Here is a 27,957-nt window from a genome sequence, read left to right as displayed (position 1 = left end):
TTGGGCTCTTATATAAAAAAAAAACAAAGAAAGTTTCTTTTTGCACTCCTACTTTTTTCGTTTTTCTTCCTGCACCTGCAAAATTTTTAAAATTTTAAAATTAAATATTTTATTTAAAAAGGGCATGTACACTGTTCTTCTTCTTTGTTCACCAGTGTCAGAGACTCATTTTAACTACAGAGACTCATTTTAACTACATAGAGTAAGGTGGACTAGTGAGTTGCATTGTCGAAGTGTTGATATTGTACTATTGATGGGTTAATATGAAAGTAAAAATATGATCTACGAATCGACCATTCTGTAAGTAAAACTTTATGTTTTTCAGATGAGAGGGTCTTCAGAAGCAATTTGTTGACTTACGGATTGTTATATTCATAAGTAATTTTTCAGTCATGGATTGGTGGATCTGAAATACATTTTTTTTTCTTACGGATTGGTGGATTCATGGAGGTGAATCTGAAATGCATTTTTTTGACTTTTGAATTTGATGGATACGAAGAAACACTACCTCAAGGTGCGATGAAGTCGTCGTGCACAAAGAAATGTAATGTAAGTTTGTAGTGTGTAAAAGAAAAAATAAGAAAGAGTGTAAATAATGTATTTTAGGATTTTTAGAAAATAATAAGAATATTTTTTTTCTATGCATAATAATATTGTGGTGGTGAAGGAAGAAACTCCCAAAAACAAAACGCTAATTTGTTCTACAATTTTAAATTTTTACAACCATTTAAACTTATCTATAAATGTCACCATTTAGGAAAATGTAAATCATTGGTAGGTTAGTTATTTTTAAATTAATAGTTAAATTAATTTAATATACTTATTTTATATGTGTCAAAAAAAATTTGGTGTATTATTATGGTACAAATCTATTTAAATTGGCTAAAAGCACAAATATCATTCATAAAAGTGTATCTAAGTTTTGGTAAGAACAGATACAGAAAATTACCACCTCAAACCAGATAGAGAAAATTTTCTCAGGCAAGAACTGCAATGACTGTAAGAATCTGTCATGCATTGCCATTTCTTATTGCTACATGGCCATCACAAACACACATATACAACACATAAATATGAAAGCACCACCATCACTCTCAACAAGGTTGTCAAAAACCAAGATTTGGTAAGCTTAGCATGCTCCAAGTTTCTTGCCATCCACAAGTCGCTTCCAGTACAAAATAATCTCTCTTTGAGTCTCCATTGCACTCTTCTTTACCTTCTCACTAATCTCATTGGTGATGGCTGTGACATGAGCAGTTTTGGTAGAGAAGATGCTTGGAAGTGTGTCCAAGAGAGTCATAACTTTTTCAATGTCAGAAACAAGTCTCTGAGCCAAGCCACAGCTGAAATCCTCCCTAACCACCACCCTGAGGACTGCAATATGTTGTGCATTTGGTGGCATTGTATAGGCTGGAACTATCCAGCCAAATTTCCTCAGCTGATCTGATATCTCAAACACCGAGTGTTGGCTACTGTCTTTCAAAGAGAAGGCCAAAAGTGGCACCCCTATATCCTTGGAGATGATGTTAAATAGCCCTGTTCTCTCAATTCCCTCTTTAAGAACTCTTGTATTCTCCAAGCAATTTTCCATGATGTTTTTATAACCCTTATGTTCACAAGGAAACCAAATGTTATGAGAGAAAACAGATAATCCTAGAAGTTCCACTGAAGTACCAATTTAACATGAAGTGTATGATCATCATTTGTACTATTCATGTAATGAAGCAAATGTAGGACATTGTTAATATCATTTATCATGCATCTGTTATTTCTAAAATTTTGTTTAGCAGTTTGATTGTGGAAACTTCTTCATGATTTTTGAAACTAATCAAGTACCCTCTTCTAGGACATCTTCATTAGGACATGAGAAAATGGAGAAACAACCAAGAGAATTGATACATCCCTACATTGATATAAGAACATTGATGTTGATGGCTGTAGCTCTGGTGAAGTGAAAGTCATTCTTGTCATGAAGTTCATGTTAATGATTTGTTGACAAGTTAATTGAGTTATTCTCCAAACTACTTGCCCAGGAAATAAATATACACAACTCTATGGTTCTGCAGGGAAGACACTATCAGAAAGAGAGAGCCAAATCCCATATGTCATACAGCTATAACTGAAATATTTAATTCCATTATTAAGTGAATTCCTTATGATAAGGAAAGTAAATGGAAAAGGGAAACATATATAAATATCCTCTTTCTTTTATGGGAAATTGAGTCTTTCTATCTTGGAACTTAAAATAAAGATGCCGGGCCAAGATGATAACATGTTCACCTCAAAGCCGAGCCGAATAAGTTGGTAATACTGTGCAATAATTTGACTGGATCCTGTCAAAAGAAAATTATGCTAAAATATTCAGATGATTGGAATAAAACCAAATAACATTAATTGAGTTCCCAATGTTTATTATTACAAGCATCTGATAATCAGAATACTTAAGAATTGGATCAATGTACACAATCTACATTAGCACTTAAACAAATTCAAAATTATCACATGCAACTCCATCAACAATTCTCTATATAGCATCCATTTTTTCAGACAGCAAGGCATTATATTGAATCAGACATAACATAATCTGAGCTGAATAAGATAGTTGTTGTTCACTTAAAAGGACGGTTTTGATGGATTGTATGTGTGGAGATTGTAATTCTTTGTAAATGGTCAAGATCAAGATAAGAGCAAAATGTATTTAAAAACCATATTCAAGCAATGATTCTAGTCACTTTCAATTACAGCCTAAGAAAGTTTTGTTATACCCTCCAAGTGTGGATAGAAATGCAGTCATCAATAGTCAAGGTGTCATACATCTAGTTGATCATCATATTTACCACAAGACAACAAAGCACGTAGAATCAAAGTGCATTTTGTGAGAAACGTTATTGAGTCTGGGGAGGTTAGGATTAAGAAGATAGCCTCAAAAGAAAATCTAGCAGATGTGTTTATGAAATCCTTGCCAAAATCGAGGATCAGACAGTGTTTAGAGCTAGTTAATTTTTCGTTTAAGGAGAAAGAAAGTTGAAGCTTGAAACTCTTCCATGATTTTGAGTCAAGGTAGAGAATTGTAAAGATTGGTTCTGGATCATATACAACAAACCATCTACTATAAAGAGCTTAGTTAGATGGTCTAGTTAGAGCATATGATGTGAAGGAGAAGAAGACCGTGACCATCTACTAGGGACAATCTGGTAGTGTTAAGACAAGTTAGACCGTCTAATATTGTAAATATCTAAACGTGTTTTATTTTGAAAGGGTTTTTGTTACTCCTTAGTATAGGGTCTATATATAGATAGATTGTGGGCTTAAACCAAACAAACTGTATTGTGAGTAGACCCTGTGCATAGACTGTTTGGTATTGATAAAAGTGTTTTCTTCAATGTTATTCTTTTGCTTTTTGTTTTGATATTGTTGACGAACTCGATAGTATGTAGATAGAGGCTAAGAGAAGTAAATTCTTGAAAATTACTTTCAAATGCATTTTGAGCAGAATAATTTTGCACTGAGACATATTTGAACATAGCCTAAACAGAATATAGATATAAATCTACTAATTGCATAATAAAAGTATCAAAATACATGTATCAACTCATATATTTATTACCTTTAGAGAAATTCAATGTGAAAGTGGGCTGATCAGATCCAAGATAATTGATGTGAAAAACAAGTTCATCTGGCAAGTCATCCTTACTCCTCCAGACAACCCAACCAACACCAGGGTATACAAGACCGTACTTGTGACCACTAACATTGATGCTTTTCACCAATGGCAAACGAAAATCCCACTCTAGATCAGGATACAGAAATGGAGCAATAAACCCCCCACTGGCAGCATCTACATGAATTGGGGTATCCCAACCTGTTTCCTTGTTCTTTTCAGTGAGAAGTTCATTGAGAAGTTTCACATCCTCAAACTCTCCAGTCATAGTTGATCCCAAAATGGCTGCAACACAGATGGTGTTCTCATCCACCATTTCAACTGCTTTCACAGGGTCCATCACATAGTATCCCTCACTGAGTTTCACTTCCTTAAGCTCTACCTCAAAGTACCTTGCAAATTTTTCCCAACAAACCTGTGAAGAAAATTTCAAAGAACATCAAACATTGACTAGTAAAGCCCTTTGATGATTCTACTTAATTTCAAAATATCATACAGGATTACTTGATATGATCATGCTGCTAACACAATTTAAAATTTGTTTGAAAGTTCATAGCATCAAGCACAATTTGAGTCCCACCTGCACATTAGCCCCAGTAACTATGTTAGGCTTGTCATATGGTTTGCCTTCTGCTTTTCTCTTGGTCTTCCATTTCCTTTTAAAAGCCAAACCTGCTAACATTATTGCCTCTGATGAACCCACAGTTCCCACACCTACTGCAGTCTCATCTTCATTTATAGGAGCGTGGAATAGATTTGCTATTATATTAACACACCGGTTCTGCAGAATTTAACAAAATGAAATCAATCACTCTTTAGCTCTCAAACTTCATCTCACAATAATCATAAAAGATACATATGCAATATCAGTATCTTCAGATACAGAACATAGGTATTCAAGGATTTTTTTTTCTTTTGGGAAAAGTAATGTGCTCCGGATCTTCATCTGACCATGAAGCTCATAAGATCTAACTAGTCACCATCAGATACACAAACTTTTCAGAAGAAAGGGTTATAAAAATCAGTAGAATCTTATATGGGGTACTTCTTTTTTTCTTAATACCCCTACACTTTCTTTGATGATCGTGAAGATCCCAAAAACCTCAATGTCACAAATTTCTTTATAACCTTGATTTTGAGGGACTCACCTATGACATGGACTTAAATGTTATAGTCATATAATAAAGACACCAAACTACTCAGAGATGGCACACACAAACCTGGAGCTCAGTGGTGACAGGGTACTCATCCATGTCAACATAGTTCTTGTTAAGTGAAGCCATTATGAGCTTGTCACACTCAGGCTCCATCCAAGTGGTCACAAATGAAGCCAAGTTGAGCCTTGGTGTGCCATCCAGCATCAACTCATCGTTTATTATCTGATAAGCAGCATCCTTTGGTATTGATTTCTCTGGTATCTTGAACCTGTTGAATTCATTTCCACCCCGAACCCATCAAAACAAAGAAAAAAAACCTCATTTCACCAGAAACCAAACCAAAACTTCCTATTTTCTTGTCTCTGTGTTCTCTTCCAACAAAGCTAAGAGTGAAGTTCTAAGAAAAAGGAAGGAATATATACCTGGGAATAGGTTCACGCACATATCTGGAAGCAAAAGTAGAAAATATGCTCTGTGCTTGTTCATCTGGGTGTGTAGCAGTGGATGTGATCACCATTTTAGATGCTTTCTTCTGAGCAAATGATCCGAAAGTCTGAAATCAGAACTATAATTGTGCAAAGTTTTAATGGAGGTAACTATAACTTCCTGGTTGGTAACAAAAATTGATTATATTATCTAGAAAAGATATCACACACTACAATGCATGATGTATTCACGTTCAGAAACTGCACCTCGTAGTTGAGGGAAGGACCCAGATGGTGACAGGTAAGCACCTAGATGTCACTTTATGCATGATTTTGACCTTCAGTTCAAGTGTGAATCGTGGTTCATCTATAATTCTAACACATGTATGAGTTCCAAATTATATATATATATATATATAACAAATTTTTGTTAGGTCGAATAGATTTCTTTCCTACAGAAGCAATAATTAATAGTTGATTTTGTTCATACTGTAAATACATGTAGTGTGGAACTACTGTGAGTTCATGTAGTCTTCAATCAATGATGTTGTGTTTGTTTCTAAATAATGTTCAAGCAGAAGGTTTAAAAACGAAAACATGGAAAATAAATTTAAAAAATACAAAAAGGAGACAAATTTTAGATGATAAACTTTCTCTTATAAGATTAATAGAATTGAAAAAAAGGGGTTAATAATCAATTATATACATAAATAATAATAATAATATTACATATTTATAACATAATTAATTATATCTAAATGAATTGTAGAGCAATGCATGTATGTATGTGCAAGGGAAGTAAGCCATGGGTATTAATTTTTTTGGACTGCTACAATTATTTTTAATACTATGGATTAGTATTAACCAATAATTAAAATGTTATTTAATTATTATTAATTGACAATTATATATTAGTAATAAACTAATAAACCTTATAGAAATTAATTGAGTATACAAGTTTTATGATTAATAATAATTAACTTTGTGATGGGTTGAGTCAATAGTAATAATTGTTCATAGATGATTTGATTAGGAAATAATAAATAGTTGTCTCTCTAAACCAAGTTGCATGAATGTGAAAATTTAACGAATCCAGTTAAAAGATTAAAAGATTAAAAATTAAATAAAAAATGTAAGTTTAAGTCTAGTCTAAACCAAACACGTTGTGTATTATATTTTTTTATTAATTATTTTCAAATTTATTTTTAAAATACAAGAAAATTTAATTTATTATGATTAAATTTGAACATGTTTTAATTTATATAAGATGTAGATATTTTCATTTATCAGGGATTATTCTTAATATTGCTTCTACTAAAAATGTAATATTATGTTGTTGTAGTTGATTTTTAAGTTTGTAGACATTTTAACTAATGTGGTATGAAATTAATTACTTTTTAAAAATATTTAAACTTATTAATATAGTATATAATCAATTAACTTTTTGTGTGATTATTGTGATTTAGGAAATTGATTTGGCACATGATTATTTTATCTATTCGTAGGTGTTAAATTATCTATTCGTAGGTGTTAAATGTTACAGTCAAGAGAGATGTTTATTTATTAAAACATAATTAAGTCAAGAACAGTGATTTCTAGTTCCAAGATGTCGTGTCTCTTATATCAGTCTCCACTACTTTTTATCTTGACCTTATTCCTTCCCATTTTCTAGTCACATTTCATCAATAATATCTTTAATTCCACGTATATGTCAATTACTATAATCTTCATCTAAATAAATATGAAATTTTTCTTAAATACCAAGATTGAGAATAATTCACTCAAGAAAACAAAGTTGATGTTGAGAGAATATAAAAATATCTCTTAATTTTCTTTTCCTATACAAAAGGTTAGTAGATTGCACAAATCTTTATACCATCTAGCAACTTGTTATCTAAGCTTCATTGTGCCTTAAAATGATTACAACTACTTATGTGTATGTTATAGTTCACTATTGTTCTTCTTATAGTTCTAATGAGGAAGAATAATTTGAGTTATTTAAATAAATAAATGAAAAATGTGTTATTTAGGTAAACATAATTTTTTTTTATGTTATTAAAATAGAGTGATGAAGGTAGAATAAACCCAAACCCTGTCCCCCTTGATGCAATAAGCATGTCACCCCTTTCTGGTTGAATCGGCAACAACACTTGATGACAGAACAACCTTAACAGAGTGACAGACAGAAAGCGGAGTGAGGGTGCAATGTTCCACCTCCTCTCCCAATCTCTGTCCTCTCCCACGGCCACCCTGTTGCAGGCGCGCCAAGCTCACGCCTTGATCCTCAAACTCAACCTCTTCTCCGATACCCACCTCACCACCACCCTCCTCACTCTCTACGCCAACACCCTCTCTCTTTCTACCCCCCAACTCTCCCTCACTCTCTCCTCCCACCTCCCCCACCCCACCCTCTTCTCCTTCTCCTCCCTCATCCAAGCTTTCGCTCGCTCTTCCCACTTCCCCCACGTCCTCACCACATTCTCCCACCTCGCTCCCCGCGGCCTCGCCTCCGATGCCTTCCTCCTTCCCACCACCATCAAGTCCTGCGCCGTCCTCCGCGCCCTAAACCAGGGCCAACAGGTCCACGCCTTCGCCGTGGCATCTGGGTTTGTCTCAGATTCCATCGTGGCCTCCTCGTTGATCCAAATGTACCTCAAATGTGATCGCATTGTGGGTGCCAGGAAACTGTTCGACAGAATGCCTGAGAGAGATGTGGTTGTCTGGAGTGCCATGATTGCTGGCTACTCGCGGCTTGGACTTGTGGATGAGGCCAGAGGGCTTTTTGGGGAGATGAGGAGTTGCGGGGTGGAGCCCAATTTGGTGACGTGGAATGGCATGCTTGCTGGGTTTGGTAATAATGGGTTGTATGATGAGGCGGTGGGGATGTTTCGGGTAATGTTGTTGGAAGGGTTTTGGCCTGACGGGAGTACTGTTTCGTGTGTGCTTCCTTCTGTGGGGTGCTTGGAGGATGTCGTGATGGGGGCTCAGGTTCATGGTTATGTGACTAAGCAGGGGCTGATATGTGACAAGTTTGTGGTCAGCGCCCTGCTTGATATGTATGGGAAATGTGGCTTTGTGAAGGAGATGAGTAGGGTGTTTGATGAAGTGGAGGAAATGGAAATCGGGTCTTTGAATGCTTTTCTTACTGGCTTGTCGCGGAATGGTATGGTTGACGCCGCGTTGGAGGTGTTTAACAGGTTAAAGGACCAAAGAGTGGAGTTGAATGTTGTGACATGGACGTCAGTAATTGCCAGCTGTTCCCAGAATGGCAAGGATTTCGAGGCCTTGGAGCTTTTTAGAGATATGCAGGCTTATGGGGTGGAGCCTAATGCTGTGACAATCCCAAGCTTGATTCCTGCTTGTGGGAATATTTCAGCATTGACACACGGAAAGGAAATTCATTGCTTTTCTCTCCGAAAGGGGATTTTTGATGATGTATATGTAGGTAGTGCATTGATAGATATGTATGCCAAATGTGGCAGAATTCAGTTGTCCCGGCGTTGTTTTGACAATATGTTGGCCCCTAATTTGGTTTCGTGGAATGCTGTTATTAGTGGCTATGCAATGCATGGGAAGGCTAAGGAAACAATGGAGATGTTTCATATGATGCAGCAGAGTGGCCAGAAGCCGGATTCGATTACATTTACGTGTATCTTATCAGCATGTGCGCAAAACGGCTTGACTGAAGAAGGATGGCATTATTATAACAGTATGTCCAAAGAACATGGCATTGAGCCTAAAATGGAGCATTATGCTTGCATGGTGACACTGCTCAGTCGTGTTGGAAAACTAGAAGAGGCTTACTCTATCATTAAGGAAATGCCATTTGAACCTGATGCTTGTGTATGGGGAGCCTTGCTAAGTTCTTGCCGAGTTCACAATAATTTGAGTTTAGGTGAGATTGCTGCAGAGAAGCTTTTTCCGTTAGAACCAGCCAACCCTGGGAACTACGTTCTTTTGTCCAATATCTATGCTTCAAAGGGCTTGTGGGATGAAGAAAATAGAATACGTGAAATGATGAAAAGTAAGGGATTGAGGAAAAACCCTGGCTATAGTTGGATTGAAGTTGGACACAAAGTGCACATGCTTCTTGCTGGTGACCAATCACATCCACAAATGAAAGATATCTTGGAGAAGTTGGATAAATTGAATATGGAGATGAAGAAGTCCGGTTACCTCCCGAAGACTAACTTTGTGCTGCAAGATGTGGAGGAACAGGATAAGGAGCAGATATTGTGCGGGCATAGTGAGAAGTTAGCTGTAGTATTAGGGCTACTCAACACAAGTCCAGGACAACCTCTTCAAGTAATTAAGAACCTGAGAATATGTGATGACTGCCATGCTGTGATAAAAGCAATAAGCAGGTTGGAAGGAAGAGAAATTTATATAAGGGACACAAATCGTTTTCACCATATCAAAGATGGTGTTTGTTCTTGTGGAGATTTTTGGTAAATAGCCCGTGGTTTTATCGGGACTTATATAAAGAGGGGTCAATTCTCTGCCGTGGGTTCATCCTGTGGATGAGAGAAAGTATTATAATCAAGATTATTTGCAGTCAAGAATTTGATGCCATCCATGTAGTTTAAGCATCTCGAGAATGAAGATATGTGTGCTTCATTCATCTTTTGGTGACTGGAAGCTGAGTAATTCTCAGTTGTTTTCAAATTGGTAAAGTTTTCTCACTTCCCTCCCTTTGTTATTGTAATCAAGATTTATGGTAGCCTGATGGAGGGAAGACAACTTTTTGGACTCAATATGCAACTATGCGATCAGAAAATTGGAGGAACTCTAACATTATTACCTGCCTAATTATATTTTTCTCTATTATTTGAAGTCTTAGTGGTTGAGACTTGAGCATCTGTAAAGCTATTGACATGTTAATGCAGATGGGTCTCTTCCTTTAACATGGCCCCTCCTTTTCAAGGCATGATATGCTTTTATCAGCTAGATCGAGGAAACGGGTGATGAGGAAGAATTCCAAGAAAACTGTATATTGATTGTCAAACCACCTACTTTTCCAACAACCATTTTGTGGTCAACAGATCATCTAGGATGTTTTTCTGAGAACTCGTGGTCTGATTCCATAGATTTTCCTTTACCTTTACAAGGGTCTCTATGTCCATGTTAATGGTAGATAACTGATTTCACATCAATTAGTAGATTCACACATGTTAATTTGTGATACTTCTCCTCAGAGTCTCCACAGGCTCAGTGCTTTCCAGAATGTTTTTTTCTCTGGAGCAGAGCATGTGTTTCTTCTGTTCACGTTGGGTTCTTGTCACATGGGACTAGAATATTTATCATAATAAATGTTGGTTCTTTAACTGTCAATGACTTTGTGTGGGTATGAAGGCACTGTTTACTGATCTTCTGTTGAATGTTGCAGACGAGATTCCTTAACTTCTGCTGCATGACAATGTAAATTTAGGGATTCTCCAATTGGACAAGCATCCATTAGCAATTCCTAGAGATATTATTCATATTTGCTGAATCTTTTCGCTTGCTTGGCTGCTGTTGATTTTTGGGCTTTGATTATTCATTATGTGGTTCATTAGTAACACTAATTTCAACTTGTATAAGATTCTGCATTCAAGAAACGCACTTGTTTTTTTAAGAACTAAGGCGAATGAGCCTTTTAGTTTTTATTTCTGTGTTCTTATTAAAAATTCAGAAGTATCTCTTCATCCACTCAATTCAGAATTGGTCATGGTATCTAAGAGTGTATTGTTTCTTCCTGCACTTCCATGCACCTCCATAAATTTTTGATATTCTAAAAATGTACCTCTGAATTACGAAATCCAAAAATCTTTTTCAAAATTTGTAATTAGTTTTCAAATTATGTAATTTAGAAGTTTTTTTTAGATGTATGATTAGTTTTCAGATTACATAATTTGGAATTTTAAACTAGCTTCTAGATTATGTAATCTGGAAACTTTTTTTAAAAACGTGTCCGGATTACATAATTTAGAAACTATTCTTAAATCCAAACTTCTGAATTATATAATCTTTTAAAAATATATTTCGGATTAGATAATCTGTAAGCTATTTTCAAATCTGAGATCAACATGAGAATGGCACAAGAAGGATAAAATAGTATTTTCATGTTTTGTATGTTTGTATGGGGTGGCAGAAGAACGGAGGTGCAGAAAGAAACAGTCCTAAGAGTGATAAGGCCAAAATGTCTCTAAGCCTACTTAATAAATATTGCCCAAGATTCTTGGTAATTTCTTCCTGCACCTCCTCCGTACATTTCCTCTCTACTCCATAAACACAAAATTCCCATTTTGCAATATAATTCGAAAGTGAAAGTGCTTTTCAAAATCTAAAAAAAAAAAATTTCAGATTGTAAAATTTGAAAATAATTTTTTATTTTTAGATTGCATAATTTAAAAATAATTTTTTATTTTTGAATTGCATAATTTAAAAATAATTTTTTATTTTTGAATTGCATAATTTGAAAGCATTTGCTTTTGGATTACACATTCTATTTTTTTTTCAAAAAACAACAACTTTGAATTGTGTATTTTTTATCAAAAATAATTTCTGTATTGTGTAATTTAAAATATATTTTTTATTTTTAAATTGTATAATCCATAAAGGATAAGTAAAAGATGATAATTTTTGTATTTATAACCTGTAAAAGATGATACTTTTTATATTTATAACCTGTAAAATATGATAATTTTTATATTTATGACCTGTAAAAATGATTATTTTTATATGTATGGAGTGCATAAGATATGTATGGAGGTGGAGTAAAAAATGTTCAATATTCTTGAAATGTGGAACTAGACCAAGATGATCCCTTGCTATAACAGTTTAAAATATAAAAAAATTATTTAAAATGTCTTGAAGTTGAAAGTTTGATTAAATTTGAAATTTTTTCTAAGATGTAAAACTCGAACTTTTTATTTGGATTTCAATTGATAATATATATAATTATATTGAAGTTCATTCATCAAAAATTTTACCCATAAAATTATGAATTGTTGCTAGGGTTTTCATCATTATAGGTATTTGTTGACTCTTTTCATTTTGTACCCATGTAGTAGTAGTATATATATTTTGTTAAGGGCTTAAATTTCCCACCAATCTTTTAGGATTAGAATTCCCATAAATATAACAATAATTAATTTAATAGTTTGTTCTCCTATGTTTCACTCTATATGTTTCGAAATCCAATCATTTACCAATTTGCAACTAAAATCTAATTATTTACCAGAAATTTCTTCCTGCACCCAATCAATTGTGATTGACATCCGACAAACATTCTAAAACCCAATTGTACCCTTGTCATGTTTATTTTGAAAAAGCTTGTAGGGTGCGCTGATGCCCTCAAACCTTCGCGCTCATAGCTTCGTTTTTGTTCAAGGGGTCCTTCCACTCAACGCTACACAGTCGGAGAAATGCCAACCAAGGTGCGAGAGATGGTGTTGGGTGCGAGAATGGCAGAAACGAACTTGGGTGTGTGATTGGGTGCAGAAATCACTAAACCCTAATTTCATTTTTATTAAGGGTAATTTGATACTTTCACAGATACAATTGAGTGCAGGTCCAATTTGATTGGATGTAGAAAGAAACAACCTTATTTACCTAATAACCCAAACCCAATTATTTAACATATTAGGCTCACTTTCTTTATTAATTCATACTTCATACCACATAAATAACATACCAAATAAACATAAAAAAAAAACTTGACAATTCATAAGTAACCTACTTAAAAATCTACCAATATGAACAATCCTCGTAATAAAAAGTTTACACCATCATCATGCATTAAAAAAAAAGCTTAATTTTGCATTTCAAAGAAAAAAAAAAGTAACAACAAAAAAACTTAACTCTTAAAATGCAATGAGAACATCATTACAAGAAATTTTTGTTTGACAACAATATCAAACTAATGATTCTCTTCATTTAAAATTCATATAAAACTACCACATAACCACTATAAACTTTTTATGACAAACCATCTCTGAATAGAACATTAATTTTATTGAAGATTAATGTAGCAAAAAATTTCGTTGATATTCCAATAGAAAAGTTCAAATTTATTAAGGAATAAAATCTTATTTAAACCTAAAAAATAAATCATGTAAATTTTTTAATTTATGAATCACCGTTCTTTTTCTCTCTAAATCGTACAAAATACGGAACAAATTTATTCTAACGTTCACTTTATTTAGAAAATTAAAGATTAAATTATTATAATTTTGACATATTTTAATATTTAATTCTCGATTTTTTTTCTATTATAGTCTTTATATTTCAAATAATCCATTGTTTTGTTTTACTTTTCAAATTTGTAATGCTAGTTTAAATAAATATGTCACATCTAAAATTTAATGAGAGCAAATTCAAAGAGATAAAGACATTGAGTATTTAACTAAAGTTATTTTCTTAAACAAGAGGACTAAAGTTGCCAAAAAAAATTAGATCAAAATGTATTTTAACAAAGTAATAATAATAATAATAATTTAATATCTGATAACTTTTACAGATACTTTAAAGAATATAACTTTTTTCGTAAGTTAAGTATTGTTTTATTTTATAAAATGTTAATTAATATGTTATTTTTGGCTTAAACTTGATTAACCCAAACTCACAGTTAAGTATTATAATTACTTGCCATTTGAATTAAAGAAGAAATTATAATAAGGAAAAGTTGACTTCAAAAGTCATAAGGAAATTAAATGTTTGAACAATATGCTTCATGATTCACGAATTAACGTACGTATTCTGCAAAATGTAAACACACCAAAGTCAAAGATTTCGTATCTTTTCTCTCAAACTTAATAAATTTGTACCTCTTCTATAATGTAAACAAAATAAATAATTTTTTATACAGTTATTAATAAACAAATTTTAATTCCCTGAATTTAAAAAAAATAATTAATTTTTAAGAATTATTTAACATACAAAATGATTTATTTTAATATTTCTACATTACAAATATTTAGATAATTTAAAACTTGGATTAGAAAGTAAAGAACGAAAAAAATATTTAATTTTATAAATAATAATTTCAATGTGTCACTGAATATATTTTAAAAGTAATTACTATTATTAATCATTCTGTAAAACCTAAGTGACAAAATTACCCAGATGCAGAAAATATATGCTCTCAAATTAGCAAATTTTAATTAATTAATTCAATGATATTATTTGAAAAGTCTTCTATTTAATTGAAATGTTATTTATCAGAGTTTTCACAAAAATATCATGAAATAGAAACAATTTTTTAGAGACTAAAATAATTAGTTGCAATAATAATTAAATTAGAGACCATTTTAGAAACTAAAAAAAAATTGGTTTCTAAATTAGTTCTATTATTATTAAATAATTTTCTAAATTGGTATCTAATTAGCAACTAAGGTTTTTGCTACCAACTTTAGAAACTAAATAATTGATACTTAAAACTTGATTGCAAATTAGATACCAATTTAGAAACTATTTAACAATGATAGAAACTAGTTTAGAAATTAATTTTTGTTTTAGTTTCTATAATGGTCTCTAATTTAGTTATTATTGTAACTAATTATTTTGGTCTCTAAAAATTGGTTTTTATTTCATGATTTTTTTGTATTGTTTTTTATATAAATTTTAATGAAAGATAATTTTGAAATAAAAGATAAATTAGATTTTAGTAATTAAATGGTACTAACAAAATATCTCAATTAGAGTGAATTGATCTTTTTTATATATTTGAGATAGAAGAAAATAATTACATAGTTTAGTGATGCTAAGTAAATAATAATATCATAAAGTAAAATAGTTTTGCATTCCATCAAATTACAAAAAATTATAACTATGTGAGATAGATATATTGACTTTTACCATAAATATATTAACTTATATATATTAAACTCAAAAAAATTACATTATTAAGCAATAAAAAACCATCAATATATTTTTTAAAATAATTCCTATGAATATAATTTAGTAGGAATTTTAAATTAGTTTTACATTTTTTTAATGGAGAAAACATCTTTCTTAGTTAGTGTAAATTTTTTTTTCTAATATTTGAAATGAATGAGAGTAATTATCAAACTAATTTATAGTTTTGTTCTCTTTTTAACTTTTATCCACTGTCCCTCTTATTTTAACATTATTCTCAACTTCACAATATTTGATAAATAATAATAATAAAAGTAATAAAACACTGTAATTTATAATAAATATGCATGCCAGCTTTTATAATAGAAAAATAAATACTACCGCGTTAGACTCGTGTAGACAAAGATTTTAGAATAAGCCACGTGTCTTCTTCACACTCATTTGACTATTTCAAGAAACAGGACCCACACGAAAAATTATTACATAAATACATATTTAAATATATTTGTCAGTTCTTAAAAAAATTTTAAAATGATATGGTTTGCTTTTCAAAATTGAACAATTTTTTTTATCTATTATTCAATAACTATGAAAAAGGTATTAATATATATAGATAACAAACATTTAAAGTTTAAAAATTGTTAAATTTTAGTACTACCATTTAAAATTTACGTAAATAAATAATTAATACTAGTATTATTGAAAAATACACATATTTTTATTAATAGTTATATTAATAGTAGACTAAAATTATTTAATTATGATAATAATGTCCAAGTCACCGTAACTAGTTTATATGTAAAAATAAATAATTCTAATTTTTACAATTCTATTTAACAACTTTCCTAATTAGTAAAACTAAAATATTTAAAAAAATATATATTTTTACTTAGGAATATTAAGAGTTAAGAAAACCTTATAATAAATAATTTGGAAACCGCTGTATTTAATTCTTATAATACTTATTCTATATATAATACTTAAAATAATATTAATTAATAATGTAAAGTATTTACCTAAATGCTAGATGATACTTGTATAAGAGAGATAAGTAATAATTCAATAAGAATAAAATACATAATAATAATAATAATTGCTTTATGAACATAGGTTCTTAGTGTAGATTTATTTAGACTATGAACATAGGTTGTTATGTAGATTTTGTATGATATTTGATTGGGCAAAGATATTAAATTGTTTTGGAACTAGGTAGTTAGGAAAATAGGTTATTATTAAAAGTCATTATCTAAGTTTTGTGAAAGTAGCAAAAGTTGAAAACTTGTTAAACGGATTAAACTGGAAAGTGTGTGGGAAAAACAGACCAGACACAGCACAATGCAATGCTTGTGCTTTTTCTGCTTTCAGGTACATTAGTTCACACTGTTCTTTCCTCAAAGTTTCCCTCAATGACTCAGACTCAGTCACCTTTTCTCTCTCTTTCTCACTCATGATCCTCACCTTATCTATCTATCTATATATATAACCCAAAGACTCTGACTTCTTAGTATTTTGATACCTTAAAACAGTTCACCCTTTGTTTCCTTGTTTTTCTATACTTGGTAATGGAATCAATCTCTTATTCCTTTACTTCTTCATACCCTTTTGCTTGCTTTGGTCACTCGTTACTATAACCTGTATGGATTCTTTCTGGGATAGTGCCAATAAACATGTTCTCTTTGTGTTTGATGATTTTACCATTTTTAATGATGAGAAAACAGTGTTGTTCCTTGTAAAATAACCCACTTTAAGATATTTAGACTCTGTTCAAAATGCTTGGTTGGTGGGGAGGGGGACAAGCTTGTGCTTAATTATAGCAGTGCATGCTTTACTTTTCATTTTCATTTCTCAGGAAGTAATGGTATAGAGGAACCCTTGAGCCTGTATCATTTGGAAACTTACTGGTGCTGTCACAAAAGCTCTTGGATTTGTTTTGTTTTTCATTTTTTTTTTCTTCATGAGGGGATGTGATTTTGCCAAGAGTTGAAAAAGAGATAGAAGAGTGGGGATGGGAGACCTTCCAACATTAATGTGAAGAAGAAAACCTCAACTAAAGAAAATTAACTTACCATTAAAATTTTGATTGTTGTTTCTGGTCGTTTTTTCCCAGCATCATGTCATCTCATGTACCTTAAAGTTTCATTGTTCCTTTTCACTTATTCATTGTTTTGTGCATAGGTTGGATTAGTTTTGACTTTGATATCACTGTTTTGACATAGAAATTGAGATGTTGATTTTTGTTTTTAATTTGCAGAAAACATGGCTATTTTTGACAAAGCTGAGTTGCCATTTCTATCAGATAGTCATCCCCAAGTATCAATTGAACTCAATGATTCTAGATTCCCAAGGCATGTATCTAGGACCCGAAGTGTATCAATTTCTATTCCCACTACACTCACAGAGCCATATGAAAGAGATACAAATCGTTTGGGATACACTGGTCCCCTACGGATTCAGAGAATAACTCCATTTAATGAGATGAGTGGTCCATTGCATGCTACTAATAGACCCGAAAACCTTTCTCGGCAGAATAAAGTGGCACCCGAGTCACAAGCAGAAGAAAGTAAGACAGAAAATTTTTCTTCATGCTGTGGCCCCATGGGTGAAAATGATTTGCAGACCAACTATGCTTGCAAGAATGAACATTTAGTTAGGTCCGGTCCACTGGGAATGTGTAGTGATCCATATTGTACAACGTGCCCAACCTACTTCAAGGCTACTCAGCAAAGTAATTCAAATGCTTCGGGTATATTTAATCATGAGGTATCAAATAAATTATCCTTTCTTTTCTCTTAAGAAGCTAATGACTACTACATGTTGAAGTTTCCTTAGATTACATTTTGTGTGTCAAGGTTCTTAAGTTTTTTGCATGTATCATGGTCAAAAATTTTATGCAACATATGTATGCCTCTGCTACAGAGTTTAATATCATGATTTTCTAATGATGCATTGGTAATTATTTGAAACTACAACTTCTGAAGCAGCCAAAGATTTCTATGTTTATACATACTATTATGGTGTACTTTATTCTTATTGTGGACTACTTTGTTGTTTCCGTATATTATTTTTTCACAAGGTAATGAGATTATGAATTGTTACTGCTTTTGGACCTAAAATGGATTTACATGCCATTTTGTGATGCATATATGTGTATAAAAAGTAAATGTTGCAGCTCTAATTATGGTCTATTTTTTGGTTATGTAGGCAATACTCTTTCAAATTTTTGAAATCTATTTTTCCATTTGCGGACATTTGATCTTATGAATCACTTTGACAATTTTAGCTCCATTTACTCAATGAATTTCAACTTTTAACATTTTCAGTTTCGCAATACTTTTTATGGGGATGCCAAGGATTGGACGAGAAGATTTTTTACTTTCTTGATTCCCAATGTTCCTAGAGTTATGAATCCTCACAATAAACTTGTACAACAATGGAATCAATATTTTGCAATTTGTTGCTGGGTGGCAATTTTTGTGGATCCGTTATTTTTCTTCTTGCTCTCTGTGCAGAAGGTATGGTTTACCCCCTTTATTATGATTCAAAATATTGCATGCTGTATCTTGTTGATTACTAATCTTTGTTTTTACCAATGTAAGTTCTGATCACTTCATGACAAATAATTATATCAATGACATGGTGATCCTTTTAACTTGAGATAGTCAAGAAACACTCCAGCTTATCAAGACACCTTAGAATTTGGTGTTTTCATCTCATTTTATTTCCCAAATCTATATCTCTTGAAACATTATATCAGCAATTGTATTTAAGATTATGAGGTTTTGTTTTGCATGCTAAAAAATGCCCAATAACCTGCTTCAGTTAGTATTTATAAAGTTGCTATTTACATTTCACCCATGACATGATAAGAAACATTCATCAATTGCCTGTTGAGATCAAACTTGGCCTTTAAACTTGTTATATAGGTTGGATTATGTTGGATATATGCCTCAAACAAAAATATAGTATCAAAGGAAGCTACCTTCTAGAAGTTTTTCCTTCTAAAAGCCTTGTTCCACATCCTTTGATATATATATATATATATATTCAGTGGTGATTTACTATAAAGTAGGCTGGATTGATACAAATATCCAGGAAATCAAGTTCTCTTTGGAAAGGAGATATATTAATAACAGAGTTGATATGTTTTCCAATACTACCAAACAAAATTATTGGCTCTTTTATTACCTTATTGACCTAAGTTGTCTTTGCACAAGAAGGAAGTTAGTTTGTCGGTGTTGACCTCACTAATTTATTGGCATCACAAATTCATAATTCAAGTAATAGTCACTATGTGATTCTTGTTGTCTCTGATTATTAACGTGCCTTCAATTATCTGTGAAGTGTCTAACGTGCTCTAAGTTTTCTGAAATTTTTATGCAGGAAAAGAAATGTATTGTTATAAACTGGGCTCTTACAAAAGTTCTTGTTGCAGTTAGAAGCATCTATGATTTCATACACTTCCTAAACATTGTTCTTCAGGTAACTTTTAAGAATTTTCTAGCGGTTGTTTATTTCTTTGTAACTGTTTAACTATTTTTCTTATACTAAGTCGGAGTACTATATTGTTACTTTGAGACATGTATTTACAAGTTTTCATTTTTTTTTTGTTTTCTCTCTGTAAGAGACTAAGAGGATATAACATAATTTGCTGAATGTTCCTTAAAGCAACCTATGAATAATTTTTGTTTGTTTTCTTTTTCATCAAGTGTAAAAATCTATATAAAAATCATCAGATCACAGACTTGCATAGTATGCTAAATTTTTTTGTTGAATTTAAAATTTGGCTTCTATACCATTTTGTGCCAATTCCTTTCCTGCGAGCTTCATTTCGTGTAACAATCTCAACTATGATTAGTGAGTAAGTGTGGAGGTTGAGACTGTTGTGTGCCTGTTATGTTGGTACCAAACAGAGAAGAGTGATGGTCTTGAATCTTTAATTTAGTTTTATTTGTTCACAAATCTAAGTTGGTACTCTATTCTGATGCAACAGAGCTCAATTAATTATTTCTTGTTGATTCTCTGCAGTTTAGGTTGGCTTATGTGGCTCCTGAGTCTATGGTGGTTGGTGCTGGGGAGTTAGTCGACCATCCTAAGAAAATAGCTCTTCATTACATCAAGACATCTTTTTTTATTGACTTATTTGTTGTACTTCCTCTTCCTCAGGTAAATCTCTCTCCACTTCCCTTTCTGCTTATTTTCACAGCAGTATCATTGCATCTAATGTGATTTTTTTATGCTCAAGTATACAATCTACCCTGCAAAGTAATGGAATTGTCTGTTTTCATTCCTTGTCACTAACTTTGGGTGTATACCATTTTACGAGGATGGAAGCAAATTTGTGTGAATAATTGTATATTTGTCAAACTCCTGGTCATGGTATAATTGTTTGAGATATTTGCAGATATTCATATTGTTTGTCCTACCAAAGCACTTAAGGACAGGGTCATCAGGAGCAAACTATGCAAATAACGTTTTGCGTATTGTGATCCTTGTTCAGTATATCCCCAGATTGTGTAGGTTTCTTCCTATGATATTTTCTCCAGATGGATTCGTATTTGAGTCACCTTGGGCAAATTTCTTTATAAATCTTTTTACCTTTATACTATCTGGCCACATTGTTGGGTCCTGGTGGTACTTCTTCAGTTTGCAGGTTGGTTAAGGCCTTTCCTTTATATAATTGTATTTCTTTTTCAGTGGAACCTTTTTCCTGCCCTTTTTTTTTCTGTACTTTCTAATTTTAAATTGACATAGCTTTGGAATTCAGTTTAAATTGTAAAGGAAATGAGTCCCTATGATTTTATGAGCTACATTAAGTTTTAAAGCATTATTTTCTCAAGCTGTGCTCATGTGAACAGGAAAAAGAAAATGGTTGTGTACTTCTGATATTTTTTATATAGTGCATTATTGTTAAAGTGGAATGTAAATATGTTCAAGAAAAGTGTATTACTACCAACTAATAATGAAATGATGATAAGAGATTCAATTAAAAGTTGGGGAATTTCATTTAGGTGGCTACATCAAATAAAGGTTCATATATTCAGTTATTAATTTCTGCATTCTCTCTATTCCTTCTCCTAGAGGGTTAATCAGTGTCTACGAGATGCCTGTGATACCACACATATTACTGGATGCACAAAATTCATTGATTGTGGGCATGGAAAAACTGGAGAATATCAACAAGATAAAAGTTGGTTTAATTGGACGAACAATGCTGTTGCAAGTGCTTGTTTTACTGAAGATGGTTTTCGTGATGGTTATGGTATCTTTCTTAAAGCTGTCAACCTTACCGCACATCCTAATATGTCAACCAGATATTTCTATTCATCATTTTGGGGATTTCAGGTAACCGTGTTTATTATCTTGAAGATTATCACGTTACCAGTATATTTGTGAGGTGTGTTTTTATTAGAACTTAGGAACATAAAGCTTGTCTAGTGTTGAAAATTGATGAAAGATAGCATGCACATTACTGTCTTTTAGAGCAAGAAATTTCAAAATGAATATCCATGAATCAGGAAAAGCCACATTGAAATTATCTTGGGAACAAGATGCTTTGTTATTGTATATAAATGGCATGCCTTTTAGTTGACTATTTTACTTTTGAAATAGAAATCCTACTAAAGCTCTATGCCTGTGTTTTCTGCAGCAAATTAGTACACTGACTGGGAATTTAACCCCTAGCTATTATGTTCCTGAAGTCCTTTTTACTAAGGCCATTCTTGGGTCAGGACTGTTGCTGTTTGCTCTTCTCATTGGAAACATACAGAACATTCTTCAGGCTCTTGGACGCAGGTAGAATGCCATGCTTCTTATATGGAAAACCTCATGAATTTATACCTAGAACACAGTATAATGACTAACAAGCGTTGTTTGAGGACAACATTGTATTCTCTCCACCTCTCTTAAATAAGTGGTGTTTTAGAGTTCCTTTAAGAAATAGTTTACAAAGTTATCTAATGATCTAGCTAGAATACTGAAGATTTGTGTGAGCTTCATAAAGGGAAAAATGTATGATACTCTTACTTTCTCTTAAAAGGAAGCTGGAGATGTCACTTAGACGACGTGATGTTGAGCAATGGATGAAGCATAGGCGCTTCGCAGACAATCTAAGAAGGTATCATTCTTTCCCATTATGGTCAGGCTTGTATTGCACTTGGTTAAATTGGTTAAAATTTTCTTGTTATATATCTACTCCTTTCCAAACAGCATTGTTGGCAATGTATATATATAACTTCAAGTAGAAAATATTACTACTTTACAGGTCAAAATAGATCCACTGAAGTCAACAACTATTAGAGAATCATTTTATTGAGAGACCAATGATAGTTTGTTTGTTTTTTTTACCTGGATAATTTAAAATTTCTTGAATCTCTATCTATGTGTGTCTGACTATGCTTCACTTGAATGCATGTTTTTTTTGCTAAAATGCATTATGCAGAGGCAATATCTAGGAAAAGAGTCTCAATGGAAAAGGGTTATCTACAACTCAAAAAGAGACTTCTTACCAACCTTAGTACTAGTGTACAGTATAGAACTGCAATATACTTTTACATGATTATTTATCCAAAAACTTAATTCCTTCCTCTGATTTAATATCTTGGCTCCACCAATGTGGAATGTGATCAAAGAAAACTATGAAAAGCTACTAATTATTGCCACACTACAGGAGACTATTGCATGTTTGTTTGAGCAAATGCTTAAAAACAGTTTTACAATCTGTCACTTTAATTCTGGCATTGAAATCATATAAAGTGAGAGAGATTCCATTCCACTTATATGATTGGTCTGTGTCATGTAGGAGAGTGCGACAGGCTGAACGTTTTAACTGGGCTGCAACAAGGGGGGTGAATGAAGAAATGCTCCTGGAGAATTTGCCAGAAGATCTCCAAAGGGAAATTAGACGTCATCTCTTCACATTTATTAAGAAAGTTAGTACAGTAGTTTCCTTGTCATCAATTCACTGGTTATGTAGATTTTGCATGTTTATTTTTTTATGGCAGGCTATAGCTTTGTAGTTAGTTATAGCTTGATGTTAAAGCTTGTTCATGAATCTTGACAGAGTGTTATAACCTCTTTGTTCATCTGCTAAGACTTTGATTCTTAGTTTCCCATTATGCTAAATCAGTTGAGTTTTATTGGGTGATTTTGTGCATTGCCCAATCTTCAAGCTAAAATGGTTCTTACATTGTTTTTTATATGTTGCAGGTTCGAATTTTTGCGTTGTTGGATGATCATATCTTGGATGCCATATGTGAGAGGCTAAGACAAAAAACATATATCAAAGGAAGCAAAATTTTGTATGATGGTGGTTTGGTAGAGAAGATGGTTTTTATTGTGCGTGGAAAATTGGAGAGCGTTGGCGAAGATGGAATCAGTGCTCCCCTTTATGAAGGGAGTGTCTGTGGTGAAGAACTTCTGACATGGTGTCTTGAGCATCCCTTAGCAAGCAAAGGTACACTTCATTTCTAGAAGGCAAATATTAGAAAAGTAACAAACAACTGATCCAAGGTACTGTTTGATATAAAAGTAGAAAATGTTATGATAAAATGGAAGCATTTATCGTATGAAATATATAATAATCATTTAATGCTTGCATTTTCAATTAATTTGATTTATTTAGACTTATTTGAACTTCTGATCTCTTTTCCAATCATCATTTTGCAAATTTAGTCCCTCACTTAACATTCAGTATTTGATAACACTGTCTTTACAGGGTTTTTCTTTTTGGCATATTCAGCTGTGTTTATAAGACAACACAAATACTTTATATATATATATATAGAAAATTGAATCAATACAATAAATAGAGGATATTATAATACATGATCTAGATGTTCTTGATTACATACTATCTATTTTTTCTTTCTTCTGATTTCCATGATTATAACAAGATGAATCAAAACTGTATAACTATAAAAAGAGACCAATTATCAGAAACAAAAATGAGGGAGATCAAGTCTCTGAAATGAATATAGTTGAAGAATCAAATGTATAATTAAGTAAAGCATTTAATAAGTCATTATGTTTAAGGCTTCTTCACCAAACTCTTAGAGGTGCTCACTAGCAATATCCTTTATAGAATTATTTTTAATAGTTACATGTTTCATTGTTCGAGATCTCACGTCACTAGTGATAAAAACATTTTATAATATAAGTAGATGCAAATCTCATCTTATAAGCCGATTTTATTAAGTGCCAATTTTATAAAGTTAAGTTAAACTTAAAATTCACTTCTTAATATACATTATTAGAGTACTGATATGTTGAACTTTGCAAAAGTCAACAACATCAACTGATTTGAAGATTGTCTTGCAGGTTACAGAAAAGCAAGAATGCCAAGGCAAAAGTTGGTGAGTAATAGAAGAGTATGTTGCTTAACAAATGTGGAGGCATTTTCCCTCAGAGCAGCAGATCTTGAAGAAGTTACAGGCCTATTTGCAAGATTCTTTAGGAGTCCCCGTGTTCGAGGAGCCATAAGGTTATCCTCTTGTCCTATTTTATGTTTGGCTCTGTGATTCTTCCTAATTTTCTTTATCTTCTCAGAAACCTTTTCTTACACTGTCATATATGGCTTTTGTGTCAAGTGTTTGTCTTTTTATAAAGGTAGAAAACATGCATTTTTGTCATTCAACTCAAGAAAATGAGCAACAGGATAATTTGTGAAAATCAATTTAAATTCAAGATAATATATGCACACATATTTTTAGAAAATTTAATGTGTTTTTTAAGCTTTTTATCCTTATATTTTTTCAAACAGTCCATGTAAAGTTCATTTTTTTACTGAAAAAAAAATTATTTTTTATAATATTGTTGTAGACCCTATATATGTTTATAAAATGTGGTTCTTTTTGAATTAGTCTTTCTGTGGAAAAATAAATTGATTGAGAATAAAAGTAAATTATCCAATGTACTGCAGCATGTTCGAATTTTGATTTCACAAAGTCCAACATATGAAAACTTGGTCCCCTTTTCCATGAACTTTGTCAAAAGTCAATGAAGAACTAAAGACTGGTTCTTCCTCCACCACCATATCTTCTTCTGCACTCCCATACACAACATGAAAATTTCTTTTTTACCTTCTTGTATCACCCCTATAAAATAGCTTCCGGATTATGTAATCCGAAAGCTAAAAAAGACTTTTGGATTACATAATTCGGAAACTAATCATGCATCTGAAAAAAGACTTCTGGATTATGTAATCCGGAAGTTAATTATGAATTTAAAAAAAAACTTCCAGATTACGTAATCCGAAATATTATAGAGGGGTATTTTTAGAAATATGAAAATGTATGGAGGTGGGAGAAGAATATATGGAGGTGCAGGAAGAAACAGCCAGAACTAAATGCTTCAACACAAATAAAAGACTACATAGTAAAGTGTAAGAAGGACCTAGGATTGAGTCCAATTGAAAGGATTGGTCTCTCAAGAAGGTTTAAATTATTACTAAAATAAATGTTTATATTTAGTGTCTCTTCATACATTCTCCATGGTTTTTAAATTTGATAGTGAGCAAAATAAAAAAAATGAGGACATAAATTATCATTACAAGAAAAATATTAAATAAAAATTAATTTTATAGATCAAAATATTTAGTTATTATTTGATTAAATTAAAGATCATTTTATAAACTAAAATAATTATTGGTATCTAAATTAATTTTTGTTATTAATAAAAATTTATAAAATAGTTTTTAAATTGGCATCTAACCCCTTAGCTACTTAGGTTTTAGTTACTAATATTTTAGATTCTAAAAAACTGATAGAGATTAATTTAGAATATAAAGTAGTAAGTAGCTAAAACCTTGGTAGCTAAAGAGTTAGATACCAATTTAAAATCTAAAATATTAGTAACTAAAACCTAATTAGTTAATTTAGATACCAATTTAGAAATTATTTTATAAATTTTTATTAATAATAGAAACCACTTTAGATACCAAAATTTTTTTAGTCTATAAATTAGTATCTAATTTAGTTAATATAGTGACTAATTATTTTTAATCTCTAAATTTGATTACTATTTAATAATTTTCTTGTAGTGTATAAAATTTTTTTACATAGCTTTATGACCAAATAAAATAGTCAAATATTTGATCATGTTAGTCCTTAACTAATGGGAATTAGGTATATTTCCTTAAACATGCATTTAACTATGAGATTAATTATCCCTTATTGTCCTTGATGTTATGATAGGTATGAATCACCTTATTGGAGATGCTTTGCAGCAACAAGCATTCAGGTTGCATGGAGATACAGAAGGAAATGTCTTAGTCGTGCTAAAACTACACAATCAAATCAAACATAAACATTTATATTTCACTGTAATATAGCTGCATTATACAACACTTATTCGTCCCTACAAAATATTGTAAAGTCATGTTTATATATATATATATATATATATATATATATATATATATATATATATATAGCTTCCTTTTGAGAAGTCATCTTTATAAAAAAAAAAAAGCAAAAGGAAAAACTAGGGCTAAGAGTGCTTTTTATATTTGTTTTTTTTTCTTGCTGTTAGATATAATACTGTTAGTACAGTTATATAGTCAATATTTTCTATTATAATTGCTTTTTTACATAGTTATTTTTATTTTATAAATACATAATAAAGAATAATATTTCTTTTTACCCTTTCTTATTCTTCTTGATACTTTTACACTTGCTTTTTAGTTTTTAAAATCTGTTGTAAATTAAAAATGAATTAAATCACTCCACTACTCTTATCCCACTCCACCAAAATCTCACCTAATACGAAACATATTAAAATATAATAATAATATTACTACTACTAATAATAATAATAATAATAACAAATGACAAAAACTAATTAAACTTGCTTAAGAATAATATAAATTTCGAAAACAATAAATGTTCTTCATAAAAACTGAAAAAAAATTAAATGGTAAACATAAGTCACATGTGCCATTGTGACAACATTAATATATATAATGTTTACATTTGTATTTAGTTTCTCCATAGAAAAATTACACATGAAGAAAGTGTAAAGAGAATATCATAATGTTAAGGGTAATGATGATGGGAGACACCAGTGAAATAAAATCGTTAGTAATATATACTTTTAAAATTAAAACGCAAATTACATTTTTTTTCTTATTTTGAAAATGAAGTTATATTTCAAAACACAATTTATTTCTTTAAAGTACTGTTTAGAAACACAAATTTATTTATTTTTAATTTTTTTTACACTTTTCGACCTCAAATCAAATGTAAAAGTCTTTCTAAATCATAACATAAATATAAACTTTGTTTTCTTCCTTCTTAACTCATGAATTATCGTAAACATTTTTAAGTAAATCAACAAGACTATTGTCTTAATAAGAATACAATATAACATCATGCATACCACATACATAAGCATACAAGTCTTAAATATTTATTCTGAATTACGACATCAAAACATATAAACTACTCTTATTTTATAATAATAAGATACAACATCTAAGGGACTTAATTGATGGAGATTCCACATCGACTAGAAATAAGGACCTTTCATTGTATATAAGTGGGTGCAAACCTCAATCCTTTGAGTCGGTTTTATGGGGTTGAGTTAGGCTTAAAGTCCACTTCTTAACATTAATCATTATAATGTTTATTATAGAAAGACCCACTTAATCATTTATTATGTTTATTGTTAAGGTCTTAGAGGGCATTTAAAACAACTTACTTCTTCTCCTCCTCTTGGTTTTTCGATCTTTTGTTGATGACTTGGGTTTCCGATTACTGGATCAATTGACTTATACTCTCCTATTTGGGCTTGGACTTCCTCATAGCTACTAGATTTGGGTTATCTTTCGGTTGTTGGATATGGATCAACACTCGACTACTGGGCCTAGGCTCACTCTCGGTTG

General features: G+C 31.5%; 3 protein-coding genes across 5 annotated transcripts; 2 read left to right on the top strand and 1 right to left on the bottom strand.

The window, feature by feature from the left end:
* Positions 1–872: 872 nt before the first annotated feature.
* Positions 873–5,484, bottom strand: LOC137837881 (glutamate decarboxylase-like). Its single transcript, XM_068647046.1, has 6 exons — positions 5,241–5,484; positions 4,882–5,086; positions 4,242–4,442; positions 3,608–4,076; positions 2,281–2,333; positions 873–1,606 (listed from the first exon to the last, which is right to left on the bottom strand). Exons 1-6 carry the CDS (start codon positions 5,333–5,335, stop codon positions 1,130–1,132), a joined length of 1,500 nt encoding a protein of 499 aa, XP_068503147.1. The 5' UTR covers positions 5,336–5,484; the 3' UTR covers positions 873–1,129.
* Positions 5,485–7,172: 1,688 nt separating this feature from the next.
* On the top strand, positions 7,173–10,734 carry LOC137837880 (pentatricopeptide repeat-containing protein At1g20230). Of its 2 annotated transcripts, none has more exons than XM_068647045.1 (2): positions 7,173–9,911; positions 10,630–10,734. In XM_068647045.1, the coding sequence occupies exon 1, from the start codon at positions 7,449–7,451 to the stop codon at positions 9,693–9,695; it is 2,247 nt and encodes a 748-aa protein (XP_068503146.1). In that variant the 5' UTR covers positions 7,173–7,448; the 3' UTR covers positions 9,696–9,911; positions 10,630–10,734. The 2 variants fall into 2 exon arrangements, with proteins under 2 accessions (XP_068503146.1, XP_068503145.1); XM_068647044.1 differs by having other exon boundaries at positions 10,130–10,734.
* Positions 10,735–16,196: 5,462 nt separating this feature from the next.
* On the top strand, positions 16,197–26,481 carry LOC137837878 (probable cyclic nucleotide-gated ion channel 20, chloroplastic). 2 transcript variants are annotated; one of them, XM_068647040.1, is made up of 13 exons: positions 16,197–16,445; positions 17,332–17,840; positions 18,401–18,592; positions 19,461–19,559; positions 20,106–20,243; positions 20,482–20,730; positions 21,159–21,422; positions 21,727–21,872; positions 22,117–22,194; positions 22,879–23,008; positions 23,286–23,532; positions 24,396–24,558; positions 26,270–26,481. In XM_068647040.1, exons 1-13 carry the CDS (start codon positions 16,421–16,423, stop codon positions 26,379–26,381), a joined length of 2,352 nt encoding a protein of 783 aa, XP_068503141.1. In that variant the 5' UTR covers positions 16,197–16,420; the 3' UTR covers positions 26,382–26,481. The 2 variants fall into 2 exon arrangements, with proteins under 2 accessions (XP_068503141.1, XP_068503142.1); XM_068647041.1 differs by having other exon boundaries at positions 16,390–16,639.
* The last annotated feature ends 1,476 nt before the right edge of the window (positions 26,482–27,957 follow it).

Source organism: Phaseolus vulgaris, chromosome 4 (assembly GCF_000499845.2).
Source record: "Phaseolus vulgaris cultivar G19833 chromosome 4, P. vulgaris v2.0, whole genome shotgun sequence".
NCBI lineage: Eukaryota > Viridiplantae > Streptophyta > Magnoliopsida > Fabales > Fabaceae > Phaseolus > Phaseolus vulgaris.
The sequence above is the reverse complement of the archived record's forward strand: the minus strand, read 5'-3'. Positions and strand labels throughout refer to the sequence as shown.